Source organism: Pongo pygmaeus, chromosome 14 (genome assembly GCF_028885625.2).
Source record: "Pongo pygmaeus isolate AG05252 chromosome 14, NHGRI_mPonPyg2-v2.0_pri, whole genome shotgun sequence".
NCBI lineage: Eukaryota > Metazoa > Chordata > Mammalia > Primates > Hominidae > Pongo > Pongo pygmaeus.
This window is the reverse complement of record NC_072387.2, coordinates 56,903,893-56,922,461: the sequence shown is the minus strand read 5'-3', so window position 1 is coordinate 56,922,461 and position 18,569 is coordinate 56,903,893. Positions and strand designations below refer to the sequence as shown.

Below are 18,569 nucleotides of genomic sequence, written 5' to 3'. Positions count from 1 at the left end.
CTCCATCTCAAAAAGAAAAAAAAAAAAATAGAAATGCTTTTTGTTTGTTTTATAAGAATAGAGACAGAGTTTTGCTTTGTTGCCTAGGCTGGTTTTGAACTCCTGGCTTCAACAGATCCTCCCGCCTCAGCCCTGCTAAGTGTTGGGATTACAGGTATGAGCAACTGCCCCTAGCCAAGAAATGTCAAAAAAAAAAAAAAAAAAAGTTTTACAGTCAGAAGGAAAACAAAAGGAATCTGGATCTACACAAGGAATGAAGAGTACTGGAAAGGTAAATATGTAATCAAATAAAAACATCTTTTTTCTCTTGTTTTGAACTCTCTTTAAGAGATAATTGGTTTAAAACAAAAGTTATCAATGTATTGTAGAGCTTATAACTTCTGTTGAAGCAAAATGTATGACAACAACAGCCCAAAGGTTGGAAAAGGGAAAATGGAAATATACTATTCTAAGATTCTTATACTGTATGTGAAGTAGTGTAATACTATTTAAAGAAAGACTATGAAAGATTAAAGATGCATATTATAAATCAAAAAACACCAATTACAAAATAAAACAAAAAAGTATAGACAGTAAGCCTACAAAGAAGATAAAACAGAATTTTAAAAATTCAATCCAAAAGAAGGCAGAAAAAGAGGAAAGGGAGAAAAAGAAGATGAGAAAAATAGAAAATGAATAATAAGATGGAGAATTTAAACCCAACCATATCAATAGTCACATTCAATTTAAATCTAAACATCCCAATTAAAAGGCAGATATTGTTAGACGAGATTTAAGAAAGCAACACCCAACTATATGCTGCCTACAAGAAAATCACTTCTTTAGGAATAAAGACACATATAAGTTAAATAAAGAATGGGGAAAATATGCCATGTTGATATTAATGGAAAGAAAGCTGGAATGGCTTTACTAGTATCAGGCACAAGTAGTTTTCAGAGCAAACAATATTATGAGGGATAAAGAGAGGGTCATTTTATAATGATTAAAGGGGTAAATTCATCAAAGGACATTACAAATCTAATACTTTATGCACCTAAATTCTATATGTTGGACATTAGATTAGGTATTGAGAGAGAGGTTAGTTTTTTTTTAAGTGAGCCAGGAGTTTTGCTTCAGGACCTCTCTAGCCCCCTGCCCCATTTAGTCCCACTTGTCTCCTGGTTACTCCCCTCAAGCACTGAAGACGTTAGTCTTTATTTCAGTCACATTCCTCCTCGCTACATGTCCTGGACTCTTGCTCACTGTACTTTTTGGCTCCTTGACCAGGATCCTCATGCACTCCCAAGATCATTTCTTAAAATACAGTAAACTACCAAGAAAGGTTCTGCCTCCAGAAATTCTAAGGTGAAACAACTCCTTGACTACAACCTCCTACACTTTCACTCTCATTGTTACTCCCACTACACCTATTAAACTTCATTAAATTCATTAAGTTCAACTTCATTATTTAATGAATGAATTCTTTAATGAAATAGGCTGTTACTTTTTGTTTATTTGTTTTGGGGTTGTTTGTTTGTTTTGTTTGTTTTTGAGGCAGGGTCTCATTCTACCACCCAGGCTGGAGTGCTGTGGTGCAATCACAGCTTACTGCAGCCTTACCATCCCAGGCTCGGGCAATTCTCCCAGTTCAGCCTCCCAAGTACCACAGGTGTGTGCCACCACACCTGGCTAATTTTAAAAATTATCTGTAGAGACAGGGTCTCCCTATGTTGCCAAGGCTGGTCTTGAACTCGGACTCAAGCAATCCTCTCACCTTGGCTTCCCAAAGTGCTGGGATTACAGGTGTGAGACACTGCACCCTGCCAAATATCCTGTTTCTTAAAACCTCTACTTTCACTATGAATCTCCTATCTTCTCTCTGCAGGTGAAAACTCCAAAGCTTAACATTCTAACCACTCGAGGGAGGGAGGATGGGAGGAAGAGAGCTGAGTGTGCACCAAGGAGCAGTAAGATGCCAGACTTGTGAGTGAAGAAGCACCTTGGAAGTGGACCCTATAGCTCCAGACACCTGCTGACACACAGTCGGAGACAAACCACCCAGTCAAGTTCTCCCCAAATTCCTGACCCAAAAAATCATAAGCAAAATAAAATATTTGTTTAAAGCCACTAATTTGTTATCCAGCAATAGAGAACACTTCTAATGGCTCTTTTCCATCAATATTTAAACCCTACCTTTCTCATTTAAAAAATACGTATATATTCCCTCCACTTCACATACATCAAGCTGTATCTTTACTTCTGTTATATCTTTATTTCTCTTCACAGGCAAAACTTTTGGTAAAAGCAATCTATTATGACTGTGTCCACTTTATCTCTCATTCAGATCTCATCCTATCCACACCTCTTCATTTAACAGTCCTTGTCACTGTCACCAGTGACTTCATTGTTGCTAAAAGTTTTCAGCTCCTATCTGAAAAGTCTGAGTGAGCAAGCACTCACTCAGACTTTGTAATGCTCTCTCCCTCCTTTTCCTTTTTTTCAATTTTTAATTTAATTTAATTTAATTTAATTTTATTTTATTTTATTTTATTTTTGAGATAGTCTTGCTCTGTCACTGAGGCTGGAGTGCAGTGGCACAATCTTGGCTCACTCAACCTCTGCCTTCCGGGTTCAAGCGATTCTCATGCCTCAGCCTCCCGAGTAGCTAGAATTACAGGCATTCACCACCACACCCAGCTAATTTTTGTATTTTTAGTAGAGACAGGGTTTTGCCACGTTGGTCAGGCTAGTCTCGAACTCCTGGCCTCAAGTGATCCACCTGCCTCAGCCTCCCAAAGTGCTGAGATTACAGGCAGGAGCCATTGCACCTGGTCGGTCTCTCTATGATACCACTTCTCCTGATTTTCCTCTTATCTTCCTGGCTGTTCTATTTCAATCTCTTTTGTAGGCACAGGCTTCTCTTTTCTGTCCATCCTTTAAATGTTAGAGCTCCTCAGAATTCTATCTTTAGCCTCCTTCTCTTCTCATACTATATTCTCCCCTTAAGTGATCTTATCCCTTCTCCAAACTTCAGTTACTCAGCAAAGCATAAGGATTAATAGCTTTGGAGCCAGGAAGACCTGGGTTCAAATCATAGATCTTGCCATTTAGCTTGTGGTGGTCTAGGGCAAGTTATTAAACTTTTCTAAGCATTCATTTCCTGATCTAGGGTAAACTACCTCATGGATTGTTATGAAAATTAAATTTAAGAAGTGCTCACCAAAGTGCCTGGCACAAGATAAACTGTCAAGAAAGGGTGGCATTTTTTATTACACACGTGTGGCAGCTCTTAGGTCCATAATCTTAGCCTAGAATTCTTTCCTAAGTTCCAGACACACATATCCAACTGCTACTTGACACCTCTATTGAAATGACGTATAATTACTTAAAACTCAATCAAATGAAATTCATCTTCCCAAGCAAACCTCATTCAATCCTAGGTATCTTATTTTAATGAATGACGCTACTATCCACTTAAGTTATACAAGCCAGAAACCTGCATGTCATCATAAGTTGACTCCTCTCTGTCCTTTACCCTTATGTAATTAACTGCTACATTTTATAATACAATGTCAGATATTGTTTTAAGTACTTTACATGAATTTAACATGAGATATGCACATATAGTAAAACAAAGTTTATAAATGACTAGTAAGTATATGGATAATAAACAATTTAAGACTAAATGAGGGAAGAATGACTATAGACTAGGATGATCAGGAAAGGCAAAATGGACCTTAAAATCTGGTCAAGAAAAAGGCAGAGGAAAGCATTTCAAGACTCAGGGACAGGCAAAAACAAACATGGTTGTGTGAGTGAAAGACAAGTCTGAGTGGGGAAGAGAATACAGGCAAGGGTTCTCAAACTTTTTGGACTCAAAACCCTTTTATATTCTTAAAATTACTAAGGACCCCAAAAGCTTTTGTTTGTGTGGGTTAAATCTATTAATATTTACTTTGTTAGTAATTAAAACTTTAGTTAAAATTTAATTAAAACAGAAATTTAAAAAATTACATCCTATACAATTCACCCATTTAATTTGTACAATTCAATAGTTTTTAGTATATTCACAGAGATGATAAAAGTGTTATAAAATTGACTACAATAATGAGTCAATTTTACATTTTCATTATCTCAAAAAGAAACACCATACTCTCTAGCCATCATCCTCGAAACACCTAGTCCTCCCCACCAGCCTTAGACAACCAATAATCTACTTCCTGTCTCTACTGAATTGCCTCTTGTGGACATTTCATATAAATGAATTTATACAATATATGGTTTTCTGTGACTGGCTTTTTTCAACATCATGTTTTCAAGGTGGTTATATATTCTTCCATTAGGAAGCATAAAGTAGCTAATAGCTTTTTTACATTAAAGGATGTTGACGGCTCAAAAAAACTTGAGAAAATTTAAAAATATTTATCTTAATAAACCCATTATGTTAACATAAATAATTTTTAATGAAAAATAACCATATTCTACAAAACAAAAAAGATAGAACAATAGCACTGTTTTATGATCTTCTGAATGTCTTTACTATCTGGCATAATAGAAAAGAGCTGAATTTTCCTATCTGCTTCTACATTTACTTTGTTGCAATATGCTGTTTAGGTTGAAGTATACAAAGAAAAATCTGGCCTCATATGGAAAGAGGAGGAGTACTTTAATACCCTTTTCAGATAATTATGGTTATTGTTTTCTGACACTATGCCAAAACTCAACAAGTCATCGTTTCTTAAAGGTTAGTTGCAGGGTGGAACTGGAAACAATCTCAATGAATCGAAATAAATTTTTCATATTTTAAGACCTTAAAATCCATTGGTTTATCTTGAACTTTTAATGAATCTCTTACCCGTGAATGATTTTATAACGATGTATTTGGTCATTTGGAAATACTGGTTCACTGAATTATGTACTTCTTGTAAATGTTTACAAATCTCTATATACAATATTTTAAAAATCACATTCATTGATATCACCACCGATTTAATCAGAAAAGTATTTTATATATTAGGACTCTGTCAAGCTTTCAGTGGTGGATACAAGTTTCTAAAATTCTAATTTTACTTGAAAACACAAAATTTATCATTGGCAACATTGACTGTCAGTTGTTTTCTTTGAAATGACAGGCTCACTTTGTTCACTTTCAAGAATCTACCACATACCCAAGCATGAATAAACACAATTGCTCATCAGTCTTACAAGTAATACATGTGTTTCAAGAAAAGAGTGACAGGTTCAGTTCACAACTCAACCAATAAAATAAGTATTTTTCCTCAAGACAACTATCATACTTTGGTATGCAACTTTCTACATACTTCAATTTCATCACATTGAATATTAAAAAGACATACTCAAGAGTGGAGATTTAAAAAAAAAAAAATACCTTACAGGTCTGTAGCCTAGAAGCAACAGGCTATTCCTACCTTGATGTGTAGCAGGCTATACCACCTAGGTTTGTGTAAGCACACTCTATGATGTTCACACAATGACAAAATTGCCTAAATGAAGTATTTCCTAGAATGTATCCCCATCATTTAGCAATGCCTAACCAAAGTTAACTTAAAGCTCCCATTCTAGTTTTTTTGTTTTTATTTTTTATTTTTTTAAGACAGAGTCTCGCTGTGTTGCCTCAGCAGCCTCCCAAGCACCTAGGACCACAGGAACATGCCACCATGCCACCACACCTAGCTTTTTTTTTTTTTTTTATAGAGATGGGGTCTTGCTTTGTTGCCCAGGCTGGTCTTGAACTTCTGGGCTTAAATGATCCTCCCACCTCAGCCTCCCAAAATGCTAGGATTAGGTGTGTACCACACACCTGGCCTAAAGCTCCTATTCTATAAACCTGCATTTGGTTTCTTTGACCTTCTTTCTATGCTGGATAATTTTATAATTGTATCCTGAACATCATAAATGTTAAATTGTGAAGATCCTAAATTCTGTTATTTTTCTAAAATTAGAATGGTTTTGTTGTAAGAAGCAATTATCTTTGCTTAACTTGAACTGTTGTTTATTGGGCAGCAACTCCAGTCTCAGTTCAGATCTTTTGCCCTTCATTTGGCTGTTCTGAGTCTGTGACACACAGGAATTATTCAGATTTCAGACAGAATCTGGGTACCCTTTCTTGGCTCTTTCCCTTGCAGGATTCTTCCACTCTCTTCAGTAGCCAAGGTTTCCCCAGCTTCAATTTTCCAGTTTCCCTGGTGAAGAGACCCATAGTTTTCCCACTGACATCCTTGCCCTACCTTACTGTCCTTCCCTATACCTACTGCACTTAGCTCTAGACTAAAAGCGTTCTCCTCAGGCTCCCAGCTCCCCTCTTCTCTTTCTCAACTAGAGTCTGTTCTTCCTGTCCAGTAATTTCAGTCAGTTACTTTTTGTATTCCAAACAGGTAGTATAGTGGTCTTTTTTGCAGTAGGGTCTTCTTCCAACATTACCAGATGAATATGTCCTCCACAGGAGGTCTTTACCTGAGGAATTAGCATGATGAGATTTACATTATGAGCAGATTTCTCTGGCTGCTGTGAGAGAAATGGTCTCAAGGTAGCAAATGAGAGATCAATAGGAAGAGTCCAGAATAGTCCAGGAAAGACAGACCACATAGGGAATAAAGCATCTGACATACTTTGATTTATAAACATTTATTGAAAAAATATGATAAATTCTGAAAATACTGAAACTAAGACATCCAAATTTCATTTCATCACCTGCTGGCATTATAAACCTCTTAACAGATTTAATAGGGCCAAACTCTTGGAAGTCATTTCATCTAACCCTTAGGTATGATGCATTCTAAAGCACCTGTAATCCCCCAAATTTTCAGAGAATGAGATTTCACTAGGTTTCTCAACAGACTTTTCCAGCATCTTACACTCATATATTGCCCGTTAATCTCTCTGGGATGAAAAGAAACAGAAGTGGGCTTTTTCCTTCTTGATTTATTTTTTCTCAAGGCTGTCAAGCAAAAATGCTGAACCCAGTTCCCCACACAACCATTAAAAATAAGATGATGTTCTTTCTTTCATTAAATTATTGGCAGGACAGAAGTAAGCGGCACCTCATTTGAAATTTCCCTCAGTCAACAACTCTGTGTGAATATGTTCCTATCAATCTACAGTTTTAACGAGAATTTTTTATTATGACACAGAATCGAAAGACTATGAAGGCTTGCTCTGGGCCTTTATCTGGGTGTTGTTTACACGGATGTGTTCAATTTGTGACAAATTCACTAAACTGTCACTTGAGATATATACTTTTTTCAATATGTGTTATATTTCAAATTAAAAAAAAAAGTCTGTGAAAACGCCAATGTATCTATGCCATATCCCTTCTCTATAATGTCAATTATTCTCACAGGAAAAATACACAGTATCCTGTTTGTGTGGCATAACTTATCATCACAAAGTCATCCACTACCACTCAAGGTTTTTATGATTAAAAATGTAATATAAGACTCAAACACTAAAAATATATGACTAAATAAAAGTCCTCTATAGTTTCATCTGCCAGAGATACTACATTTAATATTTAAATTCAGAGGCTTATGACTTCCACGTCTCCTATTGTAAATCAATCATACTCTTTTCCAAATTTTGCGCCTGTCACTTTTTCTCCAAAAATTCTCAAAAATAAAGGAATATTGTTTAGAAGCCCTAAATAACTGAGCTAAACAGGCTTGAGTACAAGCAATTTTTAAACAGTAAATTTCTATTACATCCTCCACAATTTTCCAAGGCTTTATCTTTTTTGTATCTTCACAATATCTCTCTCAATTCAAGGCATATGGCATATGTTCAATAAATATGTGTTGACAGAAATAAAATTAATTCTCTAAAAGAAATAACAATAGTCACTTTCAGATGATACAGGAATATCTCAATATCAATTTATGGGAGGAGAGGACACATAAGTCTTTAAAAAGTACTCTATGTGCTTATTTTATTTACTTATCTACTTATTTATTTTTACTTTCACTTAATTCCCCAGATTCAGAAAGTTTTCTTCTAAGTACTCCTTATCAAGTGTAAATTCATTCCATAAGTAGTTATGAAATTCAATAATAGGAGTGTAACATTCTTCTATCAACTTCCCATGTTTCTCTCCTCTATTCACTCTGTCTATATAGCAATACAAGAAAACACTAAGAAATAAATTATTGCTTAGTCATTAAAAATTCAAAACATAAGGAAATTAAAACTAAGGTTACATGTGCAAATTAGGATTATGGCATACCTAAAGTCTCAATTCTTTAATTACCATTTCTATATACTGATACAAATTAAAAGATATATACTTAGCTTGCAACACAGTTTCAAAAGAAACCATTAATCTACAAATCTGATGATTCACAAAGTATTATCCAACTATGCAGATTTGAAGAGCATAACCTCAAGTTGCCACTTTTATTAAAACAAAAGCCTTATCAATAGTTATAATGCTATAAAGAGAATCCTAGACAATATAATTTGTGCCCCTATATTGATTGAACCAATACCTATAATTGAACAATAGTATAGATTTTTATACTTTAATAATGGGAAAAAATGAATCCTACTATATTTAACAAGAAAAAAATGCACTTTTTAATCATCTAAATAGCATAATCTCACAATTTAAGAGCAGACATTTACATTTTCAAATATATAACAACTGTACTTTAAATAAATTATCTAAATACTTTAAAGAATTCTGTTTTGGTTTAGAACAGGGCCCTCAGAAATAATACCACACATCTACAACCATCTGATCTTTGACAAACATGACAAAAACAAGAAATGGAGAAAGGATTCCCTATTTAATAAATGGTGCTGGGAAAACTGGCCAGCCATATGTAGAAAGCTGAAACTGGATCCCTTCCTTACACCTTATACAAAAATTAATTCAAGATGGATTAAAGACTTACATATTAGACCCAAAACCATAAAAACCCTAGAAGAAAACCTAGGCAATACCATTCAGGACATAGGCATGGGCAAGGACTTCATGACTAAAACACCAAAAGCAATGGCAACAAAAGCCAAAATTGACAAATGGGATCTAATTAAACTAAACAGCTTCTGCACAGCAAAAGAAACTACCATCAGAGTGAACAGGCAACCTACAAAATGGGAGAAAATGTTTACAATCTACCCATCTGACAAAGGGCTAATATCCAGAATGTACAAAGAACTCAAACAAATTTACAAGAAAAAATCAAACAACCCCATCAAAAAGTGGGTGAAGGATATGAACAGACACTTCTCAAAAGAAGACATGTATGCAGACAAAAGACACATGAAAAAATGCTCATCATCACTGGTCATCAGAGAAATGCAAATCAAAACCACAATGAAATACCATCTCACACCAGTTAGAATGGCAATCATTAAAAAGTCAGGAAACAACAGGTGCTGGAGAGGATGTGAAGAAATAGGAACACTTTTACACTGTTGGTGGGACTGTGAACTAGTTCAACCATTGTGGAAGTCAGTGTGACGATTCCTCAGGGATCCAGAACCAGAAATACCATTTGACCCAGCCATCTCATTACTGGGTATATACCCAAAGGATTATAAATCATGCTGCTATAAAGACACATGTACATGTATGTTTATTGAGGCACTATTCACAATAGCAAAGACTTGGAAGCAACCCAAATGTCCAACAATGATAGACTGGATTAAGAAAATGTGGCACATATATACCATGGAATACTATGCAGCCATAAAAAAGGATGAGTTCATGTCCTTTGTAGGGACATGGATGAAGCTGGAAACCGTCATTCTGAGCAAACTATTGCCAAGACAGAAAACCAAACACTGCATGTTCTCACTCATAGGTGGGAATTGAACAATGAGAACAGCTGGACACAGGGTGGGGAACATCACACACTGGGGCCTGTTGTGGGGTAGGGAGAGGAGGGAGGGATAGCATTAGGAGATATATCTAATGTAAATGACGAGTTAGTTGGTGCAGCACACCAACATGACACATGTATACATATGTAACAAACCTGCACATTGTGCACATGTACCCTAGAACTTAAAGTATAAAAAAAGATTCTGTTTTGTTTTAAAGTGCCATGTTTTAAGAAAAGCTATTCTTAAATAAATCACTGTGCTGTATTAGATGGTTTAGGGTGCTCGAATAAAGCTCCATTCTAATATTCCACTTGATTCTTGGGCTGCAGACTGAAATAATATTATTCATTAAATTCCCTATTTGTTCTTGAGGTAGATGTTAAGAAACACCTCTCACTAACGATAATTTGTTAGCCATATGCACATGAATGCATTTCTTCAATTATTTAGCTACTTACTGAGAGCCATGCAAGGGATTCCATGATTCGATGTTCACATCGTTCTAAATGTTTTATCATTTCTCTTGTCAAGTTGCCTTCTGCTTTGATAAAACTTTCAATCACTTTGTAAAAATCAAAGGCTTTTAAATTAAGCACATTCAGAATCCATGGGAAAGACAAATCTGTTCCAGAATCAAGATTCTGAGATGTACTTCCTAAAAATGAAAAAAAAAATGTAACTATTTATGAAATATTAACCCTTGAGCTAGGTATTTTTTGGAAGGTATTATCAGACAAAGAAAATAGTAGAAAAGTTAAACAATTTTTATTTAGAGCAGAATTTTTTATTTTGGAGTCTACGGATTCATAGGAAATAGCCTTCCAATTTTGAGTGTATGCACATCTGTGTTTTTCCTAGAGAAAGGACTTACAGCTTATCTCAAATTTTCAAAGATTTAAATACCCTAAACTTACATCAGGAACAGGTTTAGTAACTTATCAGCCATTCATTAGCATATCTATTTTAATTCTCATTAATCCTTGGTAAGAGGATAGACAGATTCTTCAAGATTCTGCTAATTTCATTAGTTACAAAATGGTATCTCTTTAAAATATGCATTTCTTGGTTATAAATGAGGATTCACAGTTTTCCTTATTTGTTTACTAATAAGGAAACTAAAAGTTCCTCTTTTTCCGTTTTGCATCCTTATACAAATGTTCCTTTTGTTTCTGCAAGCAAAACTTTCTTTTAACATTTGCAACATAATTTGCAAAGTGATATACATTTATATTTTTAAAAACACTGTAATTGGCCTTTGTTCTGTTTAGCCAGTGGATTCTAGCTTCAATCTTTAGTTTCATAACCATGGAGGTTATAGCAGTGCTTCCATATCAGTAGAGGCCACTCTTGAATACTCCTTTGGCACTCTACAATCTCAAAGGTCTTCGGAGGGATTTCAAAAGGTACCTTTTTTGGATTCAGTATACCAGTATACTCAGAAGAGGAGTCTAGTGAAATATTATCCCCAAGATGGCCTCAAATAACTCAAATAAGCCTCTTAAATGGCTTATAATGACTAATTACATTCTTCAGTATATAGTGATCTAAAATAAGCATTCCTTCTCCTTAACCTCACACTATCCCTCTCCCCCAACCAAAGAAACACACCACATTTTAACTTTAAATTGAACAAAAATGTTTATTTATGAAAATTTAACTTACTGCTATATGTGGCCATTACAACTTCAAGAGCGCACGCCAATAAAGACATATGAAAAATGTTGTCATTCAGAAGTTTGCTAAAGGAAAAAAAAAAGATTATAAAATACTTACTTCTATAAAAAGAAAAAACTTTTTTATTAAAAGTAAAAAATTTACCTAAAATTTTGAATGGATAATCGTTCTTCTTCCTGAAACAGATAATTAAAAAAAAAAAAAAAGAAGAAGAAGAAGTTGTTTAATTGAAACCTTATTTGTGTCAGCATTGAATTTTTTTTTTTTTTTTTTTTTTTAGATAGTGTCTCACTCTGTTGCCAGGCTGGGGTGAAGTGGCACGATCTTGGCTCACTGCAACCTCCACCTCCCCGGTTCAAGGGATTCTCCTGCCTCAGCCTGCCGAGTAGCTGGGACTACAGGTGTGCACCACCACGCCCAGCTAATTTTTGTACTTTTAGTAGAGACAGGGTTTCACCATGTTGGCCAGGATGATCTTGATCTCTTGACCTCCTGATCTGCCCACCTCGGCCTCCCAAAGTGCTGGGATTGCAGGTGTGAGCCACCGCACCCGGCTGAAATTTTTTATATTGTTTTTAACTTACTGATTTAAGCATGGATTCCATTACTCGGTAATACAAGCGAACTCCAAGTTTGTATCGCTACAAACAAACAAAAAGAAAAATAAGAGCCTGCTATTTTAGAAAATCACAATTATGAATTGTTTTTTTTTTTTTGAGATGGAGTCTCACTGTTTTGCCCAGGCTGGCCTTCACACTCCTGGGCTCAAGAGATCCTCCTGCTTTGGCCTCCCAAGAGGCTGGGATTATAGGCATATACCACTATACCCAGCTGACAATTACTAATTTTTTTAAAAGCCTTTTCTTAAAACATACTTCTCACCCTTCTTAGAAATATGGCCGCCAAGACAACACAAAAGCTAGCTTGTCTAAAACTCATGACTTAAGTATTAAGTGGTGATTAACATTCCCAAGTAAATTAACAAGAGGGTAGGTCCAGTACCTGGATTTCCTTAACTCCATTTCAGTTTATATCATTCATACTAAAGATAGGTTATGTGCCCAGTACTATTTTAAGCACTTTATGTACCTTATATAACATTTCTCATGACCTAGGACATGTATTTTCAAGATAGCTGTCTAAGATTAAGAGGACAGTCTTTGTCCATAAATTTAGTAAAACTGTCACAGGCAAAAATCAGATCAAACTGACCTTATGAGCAAGAAGTTTTAGCCAAATAACTAGTTCCCATTATTTGAAAGAATAACCAAATTTTAGAAATATAAACACACACCATATTATTTCATTCCAAATTAAGAGCAAAAATCTCATATATAATCATGCACCGCATAACAATGTTTTTGATCAATAACTGACTGCATATCTAACAGTAGTCCCATAAGATTATAATGGAGCTGAAAAATTCCTATTGTTTAGTGTAATGTTGTAGTGAAATGCATTACTCACATCTTTGTGATGATGCTGATGTAAATAAACCTATTGCACTGCCAGTCATATAAAAGTATAGTACATACAATTATGTATGGTACATAATACTTAATAATGAATATGTTACTGGTTTATGTATTTATTATACTATACTTTTTATTAGTTTAGAGCATCCTCCTTCTACTTGTAAAAAAAAAAAAAAAAGTTAACTGTAAAACACCCTCAGGCAGCTCCTTCAGGAGATATTCCAGAAGATAGCATCATCATCATAGGAGCTGACAGCTCTATGCATTTTATTGTCCCTGAAGACTTGGGACAGAATTTGGAGGCAGAAGACAGTGGTATTGTTAATCCTGATCCTGTGTAGGCCTAGGCTAATGTGTGTGTTTGTCTTTGTTTTTGGCAAAACTGTTTATTAAATTGAAAAAAATTTTAAACAGAAAAAAAGCGTATAGAATAAGGATTATAAAGATTTTTGTACAGCTGTACAAGGTGTTTGTGTTTTAAGCTAAGTGTTATTATAAGAGTCAAAAGTTTTTTACAAACTGAAGATTTATAAAGTAAAAAAGTTACAGTGAGCTATGGTTAATTTACTACTGAAGAAAGAAAAAATGTTTATGAAATTAGTTTAGCCTAAGTGTAGTATTTATAAAGTCTACAATAGTGTACAGTCATGTCATAGGTAATGTTGTAGGCCTTCACATTCACTTGCCACTCACTCACTGACTCATTCAGAGCAACTTTCAATCCTGTAAGCTCCTTTCATAGTAAGTGCTCTGTGCAGGTGTTCCATTTTTTATCTTTTGTACTATATCTTTACCTTTTCTATGTTTGGATACATTTAGATACACAAATGGTAACACATTATGTTACCATTACCTACAGTATTCAGTACACATGCTGTAGAGGCCTGTAGCCTAGGAACAAATAGGCTATATCATACAGCTTAGATGTACAATCAGCTATACCACCTAGGTTTGTACAGACACACTCTACCAGGTTCACACAACAAAATTGCCTAATGATGCGTTTGTCAGAACATATCCCTGTTAAGTGGTGCATGGCTGTAGAATCAAAAAGAACCATTAAATATCAATGTTTGAAACACTGATGGCATCAAAATATAACCTCACTACACTGAAATAAATGTGTACAGTGGACTCCAGTTTTCCAATATATTTTTGTATATTATACTCATTAATGCCACACAACAAAGCAGAGCAAATATAGAACCTGAATCTCAGAGAAGTTAAATGACATGACCAAGATCAACAATGGTAGAACCAAATATAAACCCAGGGCTGTCACTCCATGGCCCATACTCTTACCTATTATATTAGCTTTAGATTTCCTGAAATAATAATAATATCACTCAATAATATTACTGACAAATGGCATGTATAGTCCCATTCACATTAGGATATGCATACATGAACAGTCATACATGTAAAAGTCAAAGCAAAATCAAAAATTTAATATCAAAGATTTCAACTTTTTTCTTAGTTGTATTTTCCAAAATTTCTACAACGGCTATGTGTTCCTTTATTACATAGTTTTTATAATGGGGTGGGAGGTAGTTTTCCATAAATAGCAGCATACACAGGCAGCAGGGATATAGTACCTGCCAGTATTTTATACTACTAGACAAATACTGTTAGAGTATTTATACAAACTGGAAAGATGCTGCTTTTAACATTATTACTCTATAGTACCACTAATTAAAATGAATTCAAGTTACCTGTGATCCAATTTCGACACATCCCTGTCCCACAGCTTTAGCAAATTTCTCTTTAAAGATGTATCCTATATCCTTCACTCTTTTCAGTATACTTTCTTTTGGATTCACTGTGCAGTTCTTTAGGAGGTAAAAACAGAAATCAATGTCGAGGACACTGTGTAATCAGAATTAATATTTTCTGCTCCATAATATATGACTTTTTAAATTGTTTATAAAAATGTGGAAACACTTCCACAATAACTAGTTAACCACAACTACTGAACATAAGCAGACAATATCATTTCACTGGATGTTAATGACCAAAAAAATACTAGAGTACAACTAAAAAACCCTGTTATCTAAATTTTCTGCCACTAGGCTAGAGAAGAGCAAATTTGTTAAGTTTTCCATCCGTCAGAAAGAGCCCCATACATTCTCATAAAATATCTTCAATTAAGAGTTATATTGGGATGTATGTTGCTTCCAAAAAAGCAAATGAAATAAAACCAAGGCTTGAGCTTGGTATCATTTCCTAATTTTTTTTTTTTTTTTTTTTTTTTGAGATGAAGCGTCACTCTGTCGCCCAGGCTGGAGTGCATGGCACAATCTCGGCTTACTGCAACCTCCACCTTCCAAGTTCAAGTGATTCTCCTGCCTCAGCATCCCAAGTAGCTGGGATTATAGGCATGCGCCACCACGCCTCACTAATTTTTGTCTTTTTGGTAGAGACGGGGTTTCGCCATGTTGACCAGCCTGGTCTCGAACTCCTGATTTCAGGTGATCCCACCACCTCGGCCTCCCAAAGTGCTGGGATTACAGGTATGAGGCACCATGCCCAGCCCATTTCCTAATTTTAAAATGTGCTTTGAAAGAGTTATGAATTAGCTAAATCATTGAATTACATTTTCAGAAATACAAGATAGGGAAATTGTTGCAAAAGAAGTTCCAATACATGTATCATTTGGAGTGGGGCTATTCAACTTTAATAATTAAAACACATCACAAGATGATGTATTAAAATGCATATTATAACATATAATATTATATAATTCATATTATGATATATAAAAAGTAATCACAGCATGATTCTCATCAGCTACAAAGATTTATTCTATTTTTTTATCCTTTATACATAAAACACATTCAATATACACATTCAAATATAAAGTTTCTAAAATTAAGATTATGGCCAGGCGCAGTGGCTCATGACTGTAATCCCAGCACTTTGGGAAACTGAAGTGAGCAGATCACCTGAGGTCTGGGGTTTGAGACCAGCCTGGGAAACATTGTGAAACACCATCTCTACAAAAATTACAATAATTAGCTGGACATGGTAGCAGGCTCCTGCAATCCCACCTACTTGGGAGGCTGAGGCACAAGAATCGCTTGAACCCCGGAGGTGGAGGTTGTAGTGAGCCAAGATCATGCCATTTCACTCCAGCCTAGGTGACAGAGTGAAACTCTGTCTCAAAAATATGTATATATAAAAATAAAAATAAGATTATAACTTTCATTGTAATGTGCATTGTCTGTCAACATTTTCACATTCTAGAATATCAGCAATTCTATATTCCTGGAAAAAAAAACAGCACACAAATCTTAGAAACATATAACAAACAAGCATTTCCTGTCATAAAAGAATTGTTGCCAAAATGTCCATTAAAATGTTCATAGCTTCTAAGATTTTACCTGGAGGGAAGGTGGCATTAATTTTAAAAATGAAGAAACTTGAACTAATAAGGAAGTAAAATGAAGGAAAAACATAATGACCTTCAAGACATGTTCACTTTGACATATGCAACTTATCATCTACATAATTAAGCTTTTAAGCTTCATTAAAAGTTAAGCTTTAAATTGAGCTCTAGAAAATGTCTTTCACATGCACTCATATGTTCACTGGTGTGCTATTCACAATAGCAAAGACATGGAATCAACCTAGGTGCCCTTCAGTGGTGGATTGGATAAAGAAAATGTGATACTTATACACTATGGAGTACTATACAGTCATAAAAAAAGAATGAAATTATGCCCTTTGCAGCCACATGGATGTAGCTGGAGGTCATTATCCTAAACAAATTAATACAGAAATAGAAAACCAAATACTGCATGTTCTCACCAATAAGTGGGAGCTAAATATCAGGTACTCATGGACATAAAGATGGCAACAATAGACACTGGAGACTACTAGAGGGAGGAGAGAAGGAAGGGAGCGAGGGTTGAAAAACTGTATAAAAACATAAATAAAGATCATATAGTTTCCAAGTTTAAAAAAAAGTCTTTGAAGCAGAATTTTTTAAAATAAAAAAGAACTCCTACATACTCCAAATATTGGAGGAAGTATTCAAAATGATATGAGAAGAAAGGGCTTATCATTGTTTTAAATTGTTTCATTATCCCTTGCTAAAAGGTTTAGGTAATTGGGGTACATATGTTTTGGCATATATTCTTGTGCTATAGATAACTCATAAACAAAAGCGACTTTATGCATGTTGGGCAAACAAAATCAATTCTGAGCCAAAACAATTATGAATATGATGACAGAAATTACTTTGCTAATTCCTGGGGGAACATAGCAAGAGATGACAACAGATTATGACAAAATCACAGGCAGGTTATGAATGAATTGTTAACAAGTTCAAAAAGCACAGTTGCTGAAATAAGCCAAATTTTAATAAGTCTCCTAACCCTATGTCCAATTTTAGTGGATGAGCATTTCAGTGGGTCCCAACCCTCATCTGAGTTTAAGTAAGGAGTGAAGGAGCAAGCAAGCAATATAGATGATAGTTTCATTCTCTCTCTTTCTCTCTCCTTGTCTTCAAGGGAGAGAGGGTAGCAGATGCCTTCAGATATCAAACTCATTGTCTATCAGGAGTTGCAAACTATAATGCTAACAGGGCCTGGTAAGAATTGTAAATAAAAATGGGTTAAATACTGGATGAAAAAGATTGTAGGGGTATGAGGAATGTTAAGTCCTATCTAATACTACATTCAAAGAAAAGATCTTAAAAGTAGCCAGAGAGAAAAAGATAGATTAACTATAAAGGAACAACAGTTAGATTGAGTGGCATAAGACTTCTTAACTAGCAAAAATGGGATCCAGGTAATGTATTATCTTCAAACTTATAAGAGTCTAAAAAACAAATGTCAACCTGGAATTGAAGATCCAGCAAACCTATCTCACAAAAAAATAAGGGTAAAGAAAATTTCAGATCAAAAAACAAAATAAAACCTCAAAAAGTTCATCCCAAATTAATACCACTAAAGTAATTATCAAAGGATATAGCTGAAGAAGAAAAAAATTATCTCAGAAGTAAGGCATAAGTTGCAAGGAAGAATGGTGAGCAAGGCAAATAGGTAAACATAAAAATTTTTTAAATAACACTGTACAAATAAAACAATACTACTAATAATATATAATTTGTAGAATTAAAAAAGCAAGAAAAGATTATGGATAACACATGTTAGATAGGAGATAAGTATTTTAAAAAGAACTCAGTACTTTAACTTTTAATTTCAAGTTTCTTCGCCAAGATATTACAACAAATAATGTTTCATATATGGCTTACGTTAAAATAGGAAATCAGATTTTCTGAAGGTTGATCACTTGCTGAATTTAAAATCATCATTAATTGTTGGATAGTGTTCATAACAGTCCTAGAGGGGATAAAAATAGGAAAATGTGTTAAGCAATGAAGGGAGAAAAAAAGAAAAAATGAAATGTTTTCTATCTCCCAAGTTAAATGTATCTTCAAATACACTGCCTCCCACTTGTCTTTACATTCCCTCAAATAAGACTGTGGTTTATAAGAAATTACGTTTTACTTAAATCTTTAAGAAAATATGTATTCACAATCAATAAGTTTATAGTTATAGAACAGATATACTTATTTACTAATAAAACTACATA

The 18,569-nt window shown here is 34.6% G+C and overlaps 1 protein-coding gene across 2 annotated transcripts in view; it reads right to left on the bottom strand.

The window, feature by feature from the left end:
- The window catches only part of RB1 (RB transcriptional corepressor 1), a 174,894-nt gene that overhangs the window by 83,087 nt on the left and 73,238 nt on the right, over positions 1-18,569 (bottom strand). For both annotated transcript variants that reach the window (XM_054446102.2, XM_054446107.2), the window contains exons 12-17: positions 18,229-18,316; positions 14,684-14,800; positions 12,081-12,137; positions 11,641-11,672; positions 11,485-11,561; positions 10,281-10,477 (exon numbers count right to left, since the gene is read on the bottom strand). In XM_054446102.2, the coding sequence (XP_054302077.1) occupies positions 10,281-10,477; positions 11,485-11,561; positions 11,641-11,672; positions 12,081-12,137; positions 14,684-14,800; positions 18,229-18,316 (568 nt within the window). The remainder of the gene's footprint in view (positions 1-10,280; positions 10,478-11,484; positions 11,562-11,640; positions 11,673-12,080; positions 12,138-14,683; positions 14,801-18,228; positions 18,317-18,569) is intronic.